This window comes from Balaenoptera ricei, chromosome 20 (genome assembly GCF_028023285.1).
Source record: "Balaenoptera ricei isolate mBalRic1 chromosome 20, mBalRic1.hap2, whole genome shotgun sequence".
Taxonomy (NCBI): domain Eukaryota; kingdom Metazoa; phylum Chordata; class Mammalia; order Artiodactyla; family Balaenopteridae; genus Balaenoptera; species Balaenoptera ricei.
The window spans coordinates 50,577,646-50,592,801 of record NC_082658.1 but is presented as its reverse complement, the minus strand read 5'-3'; the positions used below and the strand labels follow the sequence as shown (position 1 = coordinate 50,592,801).

Below are 15,156 nucleotides of genomic sequence, written 5' to 3'. Positions count from 1 at the left end.
TGATATACTAGGATTTAAAATTTTTTTCTTTGTTAGTGAGATGGAGCATCTTTTCACCTCTTTTTTGTGATCATTTGTATTTCTTCTGTGATTGCTTCTTTGTGTCATTTGTCTTTTTCTACAGGGTTGTTTCTCTCTCTTTTTGTGTGTGTTGTTTTTTTTGTTTGTTTGTTTTTGTTTTGTTTTGTTTTTGTTGTGTGTGTTTTTGAGCACTCTTTCACATACAAAAAAAATTAGTTCTCTTTCTGAGTGAGCAAGGGGTCTTACCCTAGGTTTTTTAGGCTTCTAGGTGGTCCATGAATAAGCTTCAGGAGGGCTGGGCACTCCGTTGAGATTCTCAGCAAACAAGCAAATTGTGTGTGTGTGTGTCTGTCTGCATGCGCGCACACATGCCGTGCAGGTGCGTTTTTCTAGGGGAGGGTCTGTTGCTTTCATCAGCCTCTAGTAGGTCTGTGTGAAGCCAAACGCACTGCAACAGGAGTGTTCCTGTTAGCTCTTGGCTCTCCCAGAGGGAGGTAAAGGCTGCACAGGCCAGATAGTGACCAGGCAAGAAAACCATCTGATCATCACCTGAAGCATTTGTTTAAGCATTTGTTTAAGCATTTGTTTAAGCATTTGTTAAGGCGTCTGTTTAAGGGAGGCTGGTGGCTTGTCCTCTAAGGTCCCCATTCTTGGATCTAGAGCAGAGGTCAGCAAACTGCTGCCCCCAGGCCACGTCCAGACCACTGCAGGTTTCTGCAAACAAAGTTTTACTGGCACAGAGCCACTCCCACTTGTTTCTTTTGTGCTGTGGCAGCAGAGTGAAGTCGTTGTACAGAGACCACATGGCCTGCAAAAGCTAAAATAGTTACTCTCTGTCCCTTTACAGAAAAGGTCCAACAACCTTTGGTCTAGAGGCACCAAGAAGCTGCTCAATCACAACTCCCTGTTGGAAAGCAGGGGTTGACACCCACCCCCAGCCCCTGCTCACTCCCCTTCTAGTTTCATGGCCCAACTCCCTAAGCACTTTTTTTTTTTTAATTTATTTGTTTTTGGCTGCATTGGGTCTTTGTTGCTCTGCGCGGGCTTTCTCTAATTGTGGTAAGCGGGAGCTACTGTTCTTTGCGGTGCACGGGCTTCTCATTGTGGTGGCTTCTCTTGTTGCAGAGCACGGGCTCTAGGCGCCCAGGCTTCAGGAGTTGTGGCTCGCGGGCTCCAGGAGCGCAGGCTCAGTAGTTGTGGCGCACGGACTTAGTTGCTCCGCGGCATGTGGGATCTTCCTGGACCAGGGCTCGAACCCGTGTCCCCTGCATTGGCAGGCAGATTCTTAACCACTGTGCCACCAGGGAGCCCCCTAAGCACTTTTTATGTCATCCGTTTCCTCCTCCCCACGCTGCCCCTGGCCTGAGGGACCTCCTTGGGCATTCCTCTGTCCCGTGAGGCCTCAGATAAGGAGCCTCTCCAGAACAGACCCCAAAAGGGGAACGAGAAGCAGGTCAGTGAGGGCAGGGCTGGAGCTCTTGGGCAATGTTCCTGGGCTGGCCGAGGCTGCTGCTGAGCAGAGCTGAATCTTGTTCTGACACAGCCCAGGCCTTTAAGAAAGCAGAACTATAAGGATCGGCTCCCGGAGACGCCGAGCTTGCAGCACAACGGTACTTTCTGTTTGGGTCTCCCACCCATGTTCTAATTGTGGGGACAAAGGAGTCTTCAGGGTCGCCTTTAGGAGCTTCCTAAATCAGATCTCCTAGAACAGCTCTGGGGCCATGGGTAATCACTCCGTTATGACCTGGGAATCTGGGGGGAATGTTGCCAGGGAAACCTTAATTGGGGGACTTTCTGAGTCCCAAGGGGTTTTGTGTTGCATGGGCTGTGATATAAATAAAGGTGACCAGAGACAGTGAGCTGCTACCCCCATTGGTGGAGAGGGGGCCCCAAGTTGGCAGAATGCCTTTTCCCCACAGGCCTGTAGACCTCCCTACAGAGCCGGAGAGGTGTGTACTCATGGGTGATCCTGCCCCCTAGAGCAGAGACTGGATCCCATGCCAGGTGGGCTGCTTAATGGCTAGAACTGGCTTTCCCAGGTCCCTGCCGCAGAGGGCCCCGGGCAATGCGACACCCTCAGAGGAGGAGGGTGTGGGTCATTGGTGGTGCAGGGCACACCCCGAGGTGCCGAGCCTCAGCCTCCCCCCGGACATCTGGACAGCACACTCTGGTCTGTTTGCTCAAGGCCTCGCATTTGCACAAGTCTTTAACTCGCTTCATTGGCTTGAGGAAAACACCAGCCGGTGGCCGAGGCGGCATCTCTGGGCCGCCATCCGACGATCCGGGGCCGGGGTTGCTTAGAGATGGGAACAGATGCCGCCAATGTTGTGAACATGTCATTTCCACTTCATTACTCTGACCCCTGTCAGTGTGGGTGAGACGGGGAGTTCTGAGCTGAAACCCTCCCAGAAAAGTGATTACAAAATGTTGCCAGGCTCCTTAGTGAAAAATTTCTCTGTGAGCTTTCCCTATTTGATTCATTGAAGTCTTACTCTGAACCTGAGGAAGAAGTGATCCCACGGGAGTTGGGATCTGGGTTTGAAGAGAAATAAATATCCCTCTTCAAACACCTGAGAGAAGGGGAGGGAAAGGATTCGGGGTACAGCAGTGAAGCAAATGCCCCCTGGGGGTGTGTATAGGAGTTTAGCATTCCTGCTCAGGCCAGGAGAGGGTCCCCAAGGCATCCTACGTGCCCCAGGTGCCAGGTGAGCAGGACTCTCCCAGTGCCCAGAGCCAGCTCTCCCTCTGGGTTTCTGTTCTGAGCCTTGAGAACCCAGAGCAGTCAGCTGATCACCATTGGCCTGGGAAAAATTCCCCCATCAGAGTGCTCCACATTCCGAAGTTGCCCCAGCACGTGACTCATTCAGGGGTGGACAGAACGTGTAGTGGGGACATCAGGGATGGACCTGGCTGGGAAAGCAGATGAGGTGACTGGGGGTGTGGAGCCCCTCCTCCCCACCCCTTCAGCAGTGGAGCGGAAAGGTGACCACAAGGGCCTTCTCCGGGCAGTGTGTGCTTGGAGCTGCTAGTTGTGAAGGGTTAGAAAAGAGCCTGGCTTATTCTGGTGGGGGATGCTGATAATGGGGAGGCTGTGCATGTGTGGGAACAGAGGTATGTGAGAAATCTCTGTACTTTTCTCTTAATTTTGCTGCGAACTTAAACCTGCTTTAAAAAATAAAGTCTTTAAAAAAAAAAAAAAAAAAAAGGTAAAGCACACTACCTGTATAAGAACTGAGAGTGATAAACTGAATCTGCTCTGATTTTTAAAAATCCCAATCTGATATAATATTTCATTATTAACAGTAAAACATTCACTGCAACATATTTCACAGTTAATTGAGGCTGAGATCCTCCAGTCTAGACTGATAGTCTGTGATTTTTTTTTTTGCATATACCCCTACCATTAAAAAATGTGAGCATGAACATCCAAAAAAAAAAAAAAAAAAAAAAAAAAAGAAAAGAGCCTGGCTTTGCTGAGTCCGCTTGTCCCGACTGGCACCTGGATCCTGGCCTGTTCAGGTTGCACAGAGCTCTGCGTGTGTACCGCCGCCACCTGAGGACAAGGCTCACCTCTGGAAGGCGCCTGAGGGCCAGAACGCCAGCCCCTCACCCACCCGGGGCGGCATGCGGCTGCTCCCTGAGGACCAGGGGGAGCCCCCAGCTGGTGGGCTGGGGAGATCACTGATTTGGAAAGTCGGTGCCAGGTGGCTACACAGCAGCTCTTCTGTCCCGCCTGCCAGCAAGCCCCAGGCCTGAGTTGGGGGCCCCTGGGAAGAGAGACATCTTAAAGAGGGTCCTCCAAGGAGGACAGCCCACCCTCACCGTGCTGGAGCCTAGGATTCTGGTGATTCTCATCCAGTAGCAGCGCTCTGTGGCCAGCACTCCAGGGGAGGGGCCATCTGCAGCTGCTGTTTTCCCCTCTGGGAAGGTCACACAGCCTGTTTACAGTGCAGCCCAGGGGCTGAGAGAATGAGTCACCACCGGCTCACGCAGGGATGGCCTCCGCATGTGAGCCGGGCCAGCACGGAGGGCCGGTTCTGCCTGGCTGAACCCCTCCAGCCCTAGTCCTCCCCGAGGCAGCAGGGGTGGTGGTGGGAAGCACCCAGAGCCCGGGAGGGGGCCTGCGCCCCCCACCTGCAAGTGCAGTTGTGAGCCCAGGCAGGGTCAGGAAGCCACCCCTGCTGAGTGTTTTCCCCGCATCTGTCATTGCAGCTCAGCTACAGCTTCCTACTTGGCAGAAGACATGGTTCTTCCCCCTCCGCCCGACCCTCAAGCCGGTACTAGGGCACTCTGCTCAGTACTCAGCCACCACTCACTCTATCACCAAGGCTTCTGAGTGGCCATTGTGTACAGCTGAGGTCAGGCAGAGGCAGAAGGAGAGAGGAGGGAGGGAGGGAGGGAGGGAGGGTCATGTGGAGACCAATGGGGGAGGAGACTCAGACAAGAAGATGAAACAAGAGAGTCTACAGCCAAATGCAAGTCCACCTGACAGTGTGGCCCTGGACTGTGGGGAGGTCGGCCAAGGAAGGTCAAGGGGAGAGAAGGAGGCAGGTAGGTCTAAAAGGAGCATCGGAAAGGATAAAAGAAATCTCTAGTGGGGAGAGCAAACAGAATGCTTAATAAGGGACGCAGAGAGGTGTGAGAGATAAGGGTAATTGCCTTGGTCCCCCAAATCAAGTGTGTACCCTTCAAGGGCCATGTGAGTTTTCCAAGACACAGAGTAACCCAGTGGCTATAAACATAAGCTTGACCTGCTTTGAATTCCAAATTTGACCCTTACCAGCTTGGGGGAGTCCCTTGGCTTTTCTAATCCTAAAGTTTTGTACCATTAAGTGAGGGTAATAAGTGACACCTGGGGCTTCCCTGGTGGTGCAGTGGTTAAGAATCTGCCTGCCAACGCGGGGGACACGGGTTTGAGCCCTGGTCTGGGAAGATCCCACATGCTGTGGAGCAGCTAAGCCCACGTGCCACAACTACTGAGCCTGCGCTCTAGAGCCGGCGAGCCACAACTACTGAGCCCGTGTGCCGCAGCTACTGAAGCCCGCGCACCTAGAGCCCGTGCTCTGCAACAAGAGAAGCCATCGCAATGAGAAGCCCGCACACCGCAATGAAGAGTAGCCCCCACTCGCTGCAACCAGAGAAAGCCTGCGCGCAGCAACAAAGACCCAACACAGCCAAAAATAAATAAATAAGTTTTTTTTTTTTTAAAGTGACACCTATCTGGTAAGGATGTTTTGAGGGCTTTTAGGATAATAATAGTTGCTATTATAATAATAATGCTATTATATGATTTAGTATATTAGCATAACTATGTTACATTATTATATAACTTAATAATAAGGAAAAATCCTCTGATCGAGCTGCTCCTGGGCACAGCAAATGGGGGAAATTTCCTCTGGCAGGCATGACAGCTTTGGGAGGAAGGGAAGGAAGTAGCTTAAAGGATAAAACACAATTAGTATTAACATATGAAAAATAATTAACGCCCTCAGGGAAACCTTCTCATCTCCTGTGCTTGCTATTTTGTGACCACACATTGACCACTGCCAGGATGTTTATGCTTTGGGTTTCGCTGGTCAAGGTCATCCTTGATACTGTTTTCAGAGAGATTTCATCTGACACAAATGTTAGGTAGTCCCTAAAAGCTGAAACAGACTTTGACTGCCTATTTAAGCACTTATATTGGTTAAAAAAAAAAAACAAACCCACCACGAACTAAGAAGGTAAAGGACAAACTAGGAAAACGTACCTACAGTATATGGACAAACTGTGAGGGTCTTTAATATATAAAGAGCCTATGCCAAATCAATATGAACAAATTAACATCCTCATAGGAAGAAAGGACAATAGGAATATAAATGAGGAATATAAGTGACTGATTTTAAAAACCGTAGTAAAAAATGTTCAAAGTCATTAACAATCAATAAATGTAAGTTTTTTCAATTTCAATTGGTGTAAGTTTTCTGAAAGGCAGTTTGGCACAGAGTATCACAAAAACTTAAAAATGTGTATTCCCTTTTGCCAAATGATTCTACCTTGGGGAATTTACCTTAAGGAAATCATAGCTATATGCATGTATGTTTATCTTCAAGAATGTTCATTAAAATGTTATTTATGATAAAAATTAAAAAGGCTCTGAGAACATCAGAGAAATGGTTGTATAAATTATAGACCATCCAGAAAAGGAAATACCGGATAGTTGTTACAAATTATGTTGAAGATGAATACTAAATTACAAAATATTTGTAATATATCAAGTAAAAAAGAAAAAGTTTATAAAATAATACATAGCATATGATCCCAGTTTGGTTACAAAGCTATAGGTATTTATGGGAAAAAGATTGAAAGGAAATATATCAAAATGGTAACATGGCTATATCAGGGGAATTTTTATTTCATTCTTTTTTTAAAATTTATTTATTTATTTATTTTTGGCTGTGTTAGGTCTTCGTTTCTGTGCGAGGGCTTTCTCTAGTTGAGGCAAGCGGGGGCCACTCTTCATCGCTGTGCGCGGGCCTCTCACTATCGCGGGCTCTCCTGTTGCGGAGCACAGGCTCCAGACGCGCAGTCTCAGTAGTTGTGGCTCACGGGCCCAGTCGCTCCGCGGCATGTGGGATCTTCCCAGACCAGGGCTCAAACCCGTGTCCCCTGCATTGGCAGGCAGACTCTCAACCACTGCGCCACCAGGGAAGCCCCCTATTTCATTCTTTATGTGTACTTTGTTCCAGATGTTTTACAACGGACACGCATTGCTCTTCTAATCAGGAAAAATAATCGTAATTTAAATACAAGATGTACGTGTTGGTAAGAAGGCTGCATAGTGTGGTTTGCCCTGAGGCTCTGTACACCCTAGGAATGGCCCTGCTGACTAAAATAACATGTTAGGGAGGAGAATTTTCAGGGTGTTGCAAAGAATGTTCCAGGCAGGGAGAGGCAGGGAAGCAAGGAGGGCAGCTGGAAGGTTACTGCCCTTTTCCAGGCATGAGGGCAAGTGTCTCATCCAGGACCAGATGTCAAGTCAGTCTCCTCTCCCAGCTTCCTGTTCTTGCCTGTCCTGGATCCAGTTCTGGGGAGAAGACTCCAGAAGATGATGAGGTCAGAGTTGCCCACTAGCCCCAAGCCCCTGTTGTTCTGTTCTAGCTTGGGTTAGGCTGGAAGGAAAAGGTCTACCTAGCAAGCGGTCTGCTCTTCAGAAGTATCCCCTCGTCCTGTCAAAAAGTTGGGGACACTCTTTTTGCCCAACGGTGACTACTGCAACAAAACTGTTTCCTGGCTTGACTGCACCAAGCGGCTCTTGTCCTCCATCTGCTCTTCTGGTGGGGTTCTAAGCCCTCTTTGACCCCTTTCTTCCTCCACATGCCCTGGCTGCAGTGGCATCCCAGGCTGGAACAGTTTCCTCTTTCCATACAAGCAGGACTAATCTTTGGGTTCTCCCTGGGGCAGATGTGGCCCCAGAAAAGCCTGAGGCTGCCTTGCTGGAGAAGCCAGCGTGGCACAGCCCAAATATGTGAGCTCAGAAACCGAGGCATGTCCTCTGAACCACAGCATACCTGGGAGGCAGGTGTGCAAAGAGTAAGATTGTGCACCTTTAGTGCTCACTTGGATGTGCCTGGGCACCCATGAGCACATCACATTTCCTCTGTCTTTGGCTGGGGGAGTTTCCATATGCTCCTTATCTCCCTCTGACCCTGTCTGAGAAGACTGAGTTGACACAGGGGGCTGGTAGAAGAGTTCTTTGTGTGCTGGGGATTCTTCGGGTAGGCTGGAGAGCCCCCCTGGCTTCATGCCATAGGATGGATTTGTTGGCCATGCACTATAGATTTATTCATGTTCCTTTTAAATCCTGGGATCCCAAAACATCTCAAGTTTCTTATTCATGTTTTTTTTTTCTTAACAGTGATATTGAGACGTAATTCACATACCATACAATTTACCTAAAGTATACAATTCAATGGTTTTTAGTTTATTTATAGGGCTACACAGTCATCACCAGAATCAATCATATCACCCCAAATCACATCTCTGTACCCATCAGCATTTCTTCCTATTCCTCCCAGCTTCTTCTACCCCAACCCTAGGCAACCCCTAATCTATTCTCTGTCTCTATGGATTTGCCTATTCTGGACATTCCATATGAATGGAATCATACAATTTTGTGCTCTTTCATGACTGGTTTCTTTCACGTAGCATAATGTTTTCAGGGTTTATCCATGTTGTATTGATAGCATGTATCGGTACTTCATTTGTTTTTGTGGGTGAATAATATTCCATTGTGTGAATATACTACATTTTGCTTATCCAGTCATTGATGGGCAGGGAGGTTGTTTCCACTTTTTGTATATTATAAAGAATGGGGACTTCCCTGGCAGGCCAGTGGTTAAGACTCTGCGCTTCCACTGCAGGGGGTGTGGGTTCAATTCCTGGTCGGGGAACTGAGGTCCTGCATGCCACAAGGTGCAGCCAAAAAAACAAAAAAAACAAAAAACACTGCTATAAACATTCATGTACACATGGGCATATATTTTCATCCCTCTTGGGTATATATATACCTAGGAGTGAAATTTCTGGGTCGTATGGTAGCTCTCTGTTTAATTGAGGAACTGCCAGAGTGTTTTCCAAAGTGGCTGTGTACCATTTTGCATTCCTACCAGTAGTGTAGGAGGGTTCTGATTCCTCTGTATCAGCACCAACATTTGTTATTATGTGTTGTGTTTTTTTTTTATTATTATTATAACCACCCTAGGGGGTATGAAGCGGTATCTCATTGTAGTTTTAATTTGCATTTCCCTATGATTAATGATATTGAGTATCTTTTCATACAGTTATTGGCCATTTGTATGTCTTCTTTGGAGAAATGTCTATTCAGAAATGTCTATTTGCCCATTTTTTTAAATAAATTTATTTATTTTATTATTATCATTATTATTTTTTTGGCTGCGTTGGGTCTTTGCTGTGCGCAGGCTTTCTCTAGTTGCGGCGAGCGGGGACTACTCTTCGTTATGGTGCGCAGGCTTCTCATTGCGGTGGCTTCTCTTGTTGCGGAGCATGGGCTCTAGGCGCACGGGCTTCAGTAGCTGTAGCATGCAGGTTTCAGTAGTTGTGGCGTGTGGGCTTCAGTAGTTGTGGCTCGTGGGATCTAGAGCGCAGGCTCAGTAGTTGTGGCGCACGGGCTTAGTTGCTCCGCGGCATGTGGGATCTTCCTGGACCAGGGCTCGAACCCGTGTCCCCTGCATTGGCAGGCGGATTCTTAACCACTGTGCCACCAGGGAAGCCCTATTTGCCCATTTTAAAAATGGTTATATATGGTTTTTTTTACTGAGTTGTAGGAGTTCTTTATATACTGCAGATACAGGTGCCCTATCAGATAGATGATTTGTACAAATTTTCTCTCTTCTGTGCGTCTGTTCGTTTTCTTGATGGTGTCTTTGAAGCACATTTTAAATTTTGATGATGCCCCTTCTTCATTTTTAATTGTGGTCAAAACAGGCAGAAATGATGAGGGGCAGGTAGATAAACACATTCAAACCGCCTCCGTTCAGCAACAGCAGATTAGCTTGCGGGCAGCCATCACGTGGTCCATGTTTGATAAAACCCCAAAATGATTCCAGACAGGGGGCGAGGGGAACATATATTAGGTCCATATAAACACCTGAGTTCAGTGAAACAGGTTGGCAGATCCAGGGAGCGATTCTCAATGCCAGGGACCTTGTGGGTGCGGCTGGGAAACCTTTACCACGTGGTACGAGCTCCCCGCAGGTTAGCAAGAGCAGCCAAGACTGCCGTTTGGGGAGGATGCACTTTGCCCCATGTCTGTTTGGATCCATGACCGACTTGCCATATTATACCATGTCTGGATTTGTATGGAATCACTGGGGGTTTTAGCTTCGCAGTCGTGTTGAGTGGACCCAGAACAAGCTGCTGTGAGATGGGAAGAGTGGCCTCACAGGGAAGAGAGCCTGAGCCTCTCTTGCCGTTGCTCTTTCCAGATGGAAAAGGGGAAAGCCCTCCTTGGACCTAGAAATTCAGACGCAGGACTTCCAGGCCAGCCCCCTCGTCCACGCTGGGGGCTGTAGAATTCTGATTGGCACCTTCCGGAGACCTACTCTTCTCAGAACCAAAAGCAGCCTTTGCTGACATCTGGTCCTTTTGGGACACTGATATTTTTATTTATAAAATGATGATCTCATCCTCACATAGATTCTTACTTCTAACAGCCTCGCTCCCTTTGAAGGTTGCCTCAGGCTCCCAGCTTGCTTGCTGGCATCTCCTTGTAACCCTGCAAAGGCGGAAGGACCTGGCTTGTGCCGGAGAAGAGAGGAGGGATGCTTGCCAGCCAGGAAGTCTACCAGCTCTGTCTTCATGTGCAGAGTCTGAGTTCTGTATTACTCTCCTCCCCTTCCTTTATCAACCTCAGTCTGGGAAGAGAAAACTTTCAGTTAGCCGAGATTACCCCTGGACTGATGCCCCCGTGAATTACGCAGGGAGGAGAGCAGATAAGAAATGGTGCCTGAGGATGCCGTGATTCTTTCTTCCCCTCCTCTTTCATCCGTCCCTTGCCTGTTCTCTCAGCAGAAGTCTCCCTTGCTTCTTATCTTTCAGCTGCCCAACATGTTTGGTGACCTTCGGTCCACGTTTATTGCCTTGATGATTGGATCCTATGCCTCCTCGGCAGTCACCTTCCCAGGAGTCAAGGTGAGGGTGTTTACCAGTGTCTGAGCAGAGGCCTCTTTTAAGACTCCTTCAGCGCTCCCAGAAGAGGGAAGTCATTGTGGGCGCTGGGGCCCCCCCTTCCCCCAAGCCCCACCTGGGGGAAGGAAGCACCTGGGCACCATGGGGGTAAGAAAAGAAACCTGCTGGGCCAGGGTTGGGGGAGGGGGGGTGGGGGGTTGGGAAATCCAAGCATATGACTGCAAGGTGTGACTGAAGGCTGCCTTTGCGTTTCAGGGCTGGGGACAGAAAGGGGCTGAGTGTTTGTCCCCAGTCTTGAGTCTAACTCTAGCCCCCCCACCCCCAGGTCTGTTGTTGTTGGGCTGTATTGCTCCCCACTGCCAGAGCGCTGCTCTCAGCCAAGTTGGTTCAGCTGTTTCCCTCCCAGGCAGGATTCTGAGCCCGTGGAAGTCACACAGGGTCAGGATGGAGCAAACACCTCACTGTTCATCAGTCCCAGTTCCTGCTCCAAATCCTGTTGCTCCTGAAAGGGCTTCAGAAGGGGCTTCTCCCTTCTCTGGCACCAGCACCAAATAAATCCCCTTTCCTGAGAGGTCCAAGGGGGGGAGAGGCCATAGGGCAGGAGGAGGAGGAGTTACAGGAGGCGTGGGCCAGGGACTTCCCTGGGGGTCCAGTGGTGAAGACTCCACGCTTCCACTGCAGGGGGCACGGGTTTGATCCCTGGTCGAGGAACTAAGATCCTGCATGCCACACAGCGCGGCCAAAAAACAAAACAAAACAAAACAAAAAGACATGGACCGGCCACCTGGGCATCGAGGTGCTTGGAGGGGCTGGGGCCAGACGTCTGTGGATTTTAGGGATCCTCGAGTTCCTGGAGTGCAGAGGAGCCTACAAGTTCCCCCTCCTCCTCTTCTCCATGTCTAACTGCTGGTCCCCTCCCTGGGTAGCTGGGCCGCTGTCTGCCACTACTCTGGGGACTCTTGTGCTGGAAATCAATGGCAATAATGACATTAACAGGCTTGTAGGCTTCTCACCTGTCAGGCCCTGTCCTGAGCCCTCTACCCGCTTGACCCCCACCTCGACACCATGAGGGTATATGCCAGTGTCACACCCATTTCACAGAGGAGCAAAGCGAGACTTCCAACTGTTCATTCCTTGAGTATTTTTTGGGTACCTACTGTGTGTATGCTTCAAGGTACCAGAGAAACATCAGTGGACAAAGCTGGAGGTTCCTCTCAGGGAGCTGGCCTAATAACAGATGAGGAAATGAATCAAGAAGTCAAAACTCTCGGCCAGGGCTGTTCACTGTGAGCCAGTGATGTGACAGTGATGGGTGGTCTGGGAGGGCCTCTCCAAGGAGATGACATTTGGTCCAAGCTGGAGCCATTTGGTCCAGGGCGAGCTAAGATTATTGGAATGCAGGTGCCTGATGACCAATCACCCAGGCTGCTGGGGCCATGCCTCCCCTCGCAGCTGAGTGCAGGGAGAACAGGACTGCTGGGTGCCCCTACCCGCTGCCCGCTCCGGCTTCCCTCTGCTAGCTCTGCCCTCCTCCCTGCCCTGACTCCAACCGCTACCCCGTTGTGCCTCTCAGGTCATCTATGACTTCGGTGCCTCCTTCATCATCATCCTCGTGGTCTGGGCCGGCTGCTCCGGGCTGGTTTTCCTCAACTGCTTCTTTAACTGGCCCCTGGAGCCCTTCCCGGGCCCAGAGGACATGGACTACACGTAAGTGGGCGTGCGGTCTGCCCCCACCCCTACGCCGGCTAGGGGCCCTGGCAGCGCGACAGACACTCTCCTGTGGCCTCCAGGGTGAAGATCAAGTTCAGCTGGCTGGGCTTTGACCACAAGATCACTGGGAAGCAGTTCTACAAGCAGGTGACCACGGTTGGGCGCCGCCTCAGCGTGGGCAGCTCCATGCGGAGCGCCAAGGAGCAGGCGGCACTGCAGGAGGGCCACAAGCTGTGCCTGTCCACCGTCGACCTGGAGGTCAAGTGCCAGCCCGATGCCGCAGGTACCCGCGTGCGGGCCCCGCCTCCCAAGCCCGCCTGAGCCGTCAGCAGGGGCTTCTGAACCCACACCCGCACCCCAGCGACAAGGAGGGGGCGGCCGGTCCAGATGCGGAAGCTGCAGCCCCCTCGGGGGGACCAGCGCCCGCTGAGGGCTTTGTGGGTACCATCTCCCTTAATCCCCATTTCATCCACAAAGGGCCGGTGGCACCATCCAGCCTGCCTTACAGACGAAGGGTCAGCGAGGGTGGGGGACTCACGCAGCTTGTTTCGTACGGCTGGGTGGCCTAACCCCTGCGCCCAGCCGTCCACCTCATCCAGCGTGATTTGGTGGGCAGAGCAGGGCTCTCGGCCCCACGCGCCCAGCCCCTGGGTGGCGGGCGGGCCGCGGCCACGGCGGCACGGCCCGGTTCTCCCTGAGCGCCCCCTTCTCCCCGCAGCGGCCCCCTCGTTCATGCAGAGCGTGTTCAGCCCCATCCTGCTGCTCAGCCTGGTCACCATGTGCGTCACTCAGCTGCGCCTCATCTTCTACATGGGCGCCATGAACAACATCCTCCAGTTCCTGGTCAGCGGCGACCAGGACGTAGGTAGGTGGCCTCCAGGCCCCAGGGCGCAGCCCATGAGCGGCGGTCACTCCTGCCCACCTGAGGTTAAGCCCACTGCCCGGCTGGCTGGAGGGTGTTGGGCTGGGCTGGACCAGCAGGGCCATGAGATGGCAGAATCCAAGGGCCTGATTGTGTGTCAGAGCCATTTCATCACAGCCGGGCCCAACTGTCCTTTCATGTCCCCGTCAGAGTTTCCCGGTTTAGGAGGGAGGAGAGGACTAAAATAACTACGTGTGTTTGGGGTGTGGGGATGTGTTTTTTGTTGTCTGAGTGGGACGGTTGACGTGTTTGTAAATGAAAACACTGCACAGAATGCGGTACTCCACCTGAGAGCTTGTTGAAAGACTATCAGTCAAACCCAACGCCAAGAATTCTCCGGGAAACCACAGGGGTGCCGCGTGGAGAGGCTGGGGGCCGAGATGGGGGCTGGGCTACTGCGGCTGGAGACTGGGGCTCCTGGGCCTGCACCGGATCTGTGCCCTGAACTGGGAAGCAGAGCCAGGTGGAGCCTTCCTCGTGGGTAATCCAGTCCAGGCTTGTTACTTCTGGTAAACAGAACTGATAACCCACCTGCCACTTTTCCAAAAGAACACACAAGCTGATTAGAGGTTTTGATTCTACAAAGAAAGTCAGTACTTCCTCAGGGCCTGAGCTGAGTCAGCTTTAGTTATCCCTAAGCGGGACAAACACATCTGGTAAATCCTTTTTATTGGCTGTCTCATTGGTGTGCAACTTTTTGGTTGGTTTCCCCCCCCCCCCCCCCGCCCCGGGAAGATCTGCTAGGCATTGTAAGTTTTTAAAGAGAATGAGAAACCCGGCCTTAAGAAAAGGGGAAGGTGACAAAGAGGCACAGATAATGCAGGTTCTACTCCAAAAATGCGTGTTCGGACGTGAAGCAATGTGGAAAAACCCTATCACGCGCCCTCGCAAAAATTCGTAGCAAACGCAAGGATAGGAAGAAAAATAACCTGTAGCTTTGTTTCATCCAATGATATATATTTCTATATTTCTACCACAGGGACCCTTTTATTATGTAACATTCATTAAAATCTGTGTGCCACGCTTTGGGGAGAGATGACCTATCGTGTCTATTTGCCCTCTATTGTAAACCCTGAGGCCCAGACAGGTGGAGACTCTGACAGGTACAGAGAAGGGCCCTCACTGGCCCTTGGAAGGCAAATCTCCCCGCTGCTGAGTCATGGCCTTTTACTCTCTGAGAACTCTTTTGCTGCCCAAGAGGCATTTTTTCCATCTGTTTCCCGCATTCAAAAAGTCAATTTCAAGAAGTAGAGGAAGTTGGGCCAGGAAGTTCGGTCTGCAGCTGACAGGGCATTGGTTTTCCCCATCCTCCTCCTGTGGGCAGTTGTGCCTGACATCACACACACACACACACACACACACACACACACAAACACACACGTCTGGCTATCAGGGCCAGGGGGCCAGTAGATGGACGGGAGGCCAGCGCTGGCTAGTGAGATACTTGGGCTGGGTGTGGGGTGGATTCTTTGCCCTCGGAGGGAACAAGGGCAGCAAGGCCCAGGTTCTGCCAGGTCTTCTGCACCCACGCCGCTTTCCCATCACAGTCCCCCGCAAACACCACAGGCCTGATTCACCAGCCCGCCTGTGACGAGGCACCAGCTGCACACGAGCGAGGCCCCAGCCGGCAGGAAAACGTCCGCAGACACCCGCGCTGGGCACTCTTGAGAGTCGGGGCTTGGTGGGAAATGGCGTGTGAGCTGGGCCCAGAGCTAGCCTGCCTCCGTGCCCCATCCCCCTGTAACAACCTTTGACATTTCTGCTCCTGACTTCACTCCTCTCTGCTTTTTCACTTTTGCTTTCTTGATGCAGTG

At 51.0% G+C, this 15,156-nt stretch overlaps 1 protein-coding gene across 5 annotated transcripts in view; it reads left to right on the top strand.

Moving 5' to 3' along the window:
- SLC43A2 (solute carrier family 43 member 2) overlaps positions 1–15,156 on the top strand; it is a 42,451-nt gene that overhangs the window by 15,402 nt on the left and 11,893 nt on the right. For all 5 annotated transcript variants that reach the window (XM_059909133.1, XM_059909135.1, XM_059909136.1 and 2 more), the window contains exons 6-9: positions 10,621–10,713; positions 12,284–12,417; positions 12,501–12,703; positions 13,139–13,285. In XM_059909133.1, coding sequence (XP_059765116.1) covers positions 10,621–10,713; positions 12,284–12,417; positions 12,501–12,703; positions 13,139–13,285 — 577 coding nt within the window. The remainder of the gene's footprint in view (positions 1–10,620; positions 10,714–12,283; positions 12,418–12,500; positions 12,704–13,138; positions 13,286–15,156) is intronic.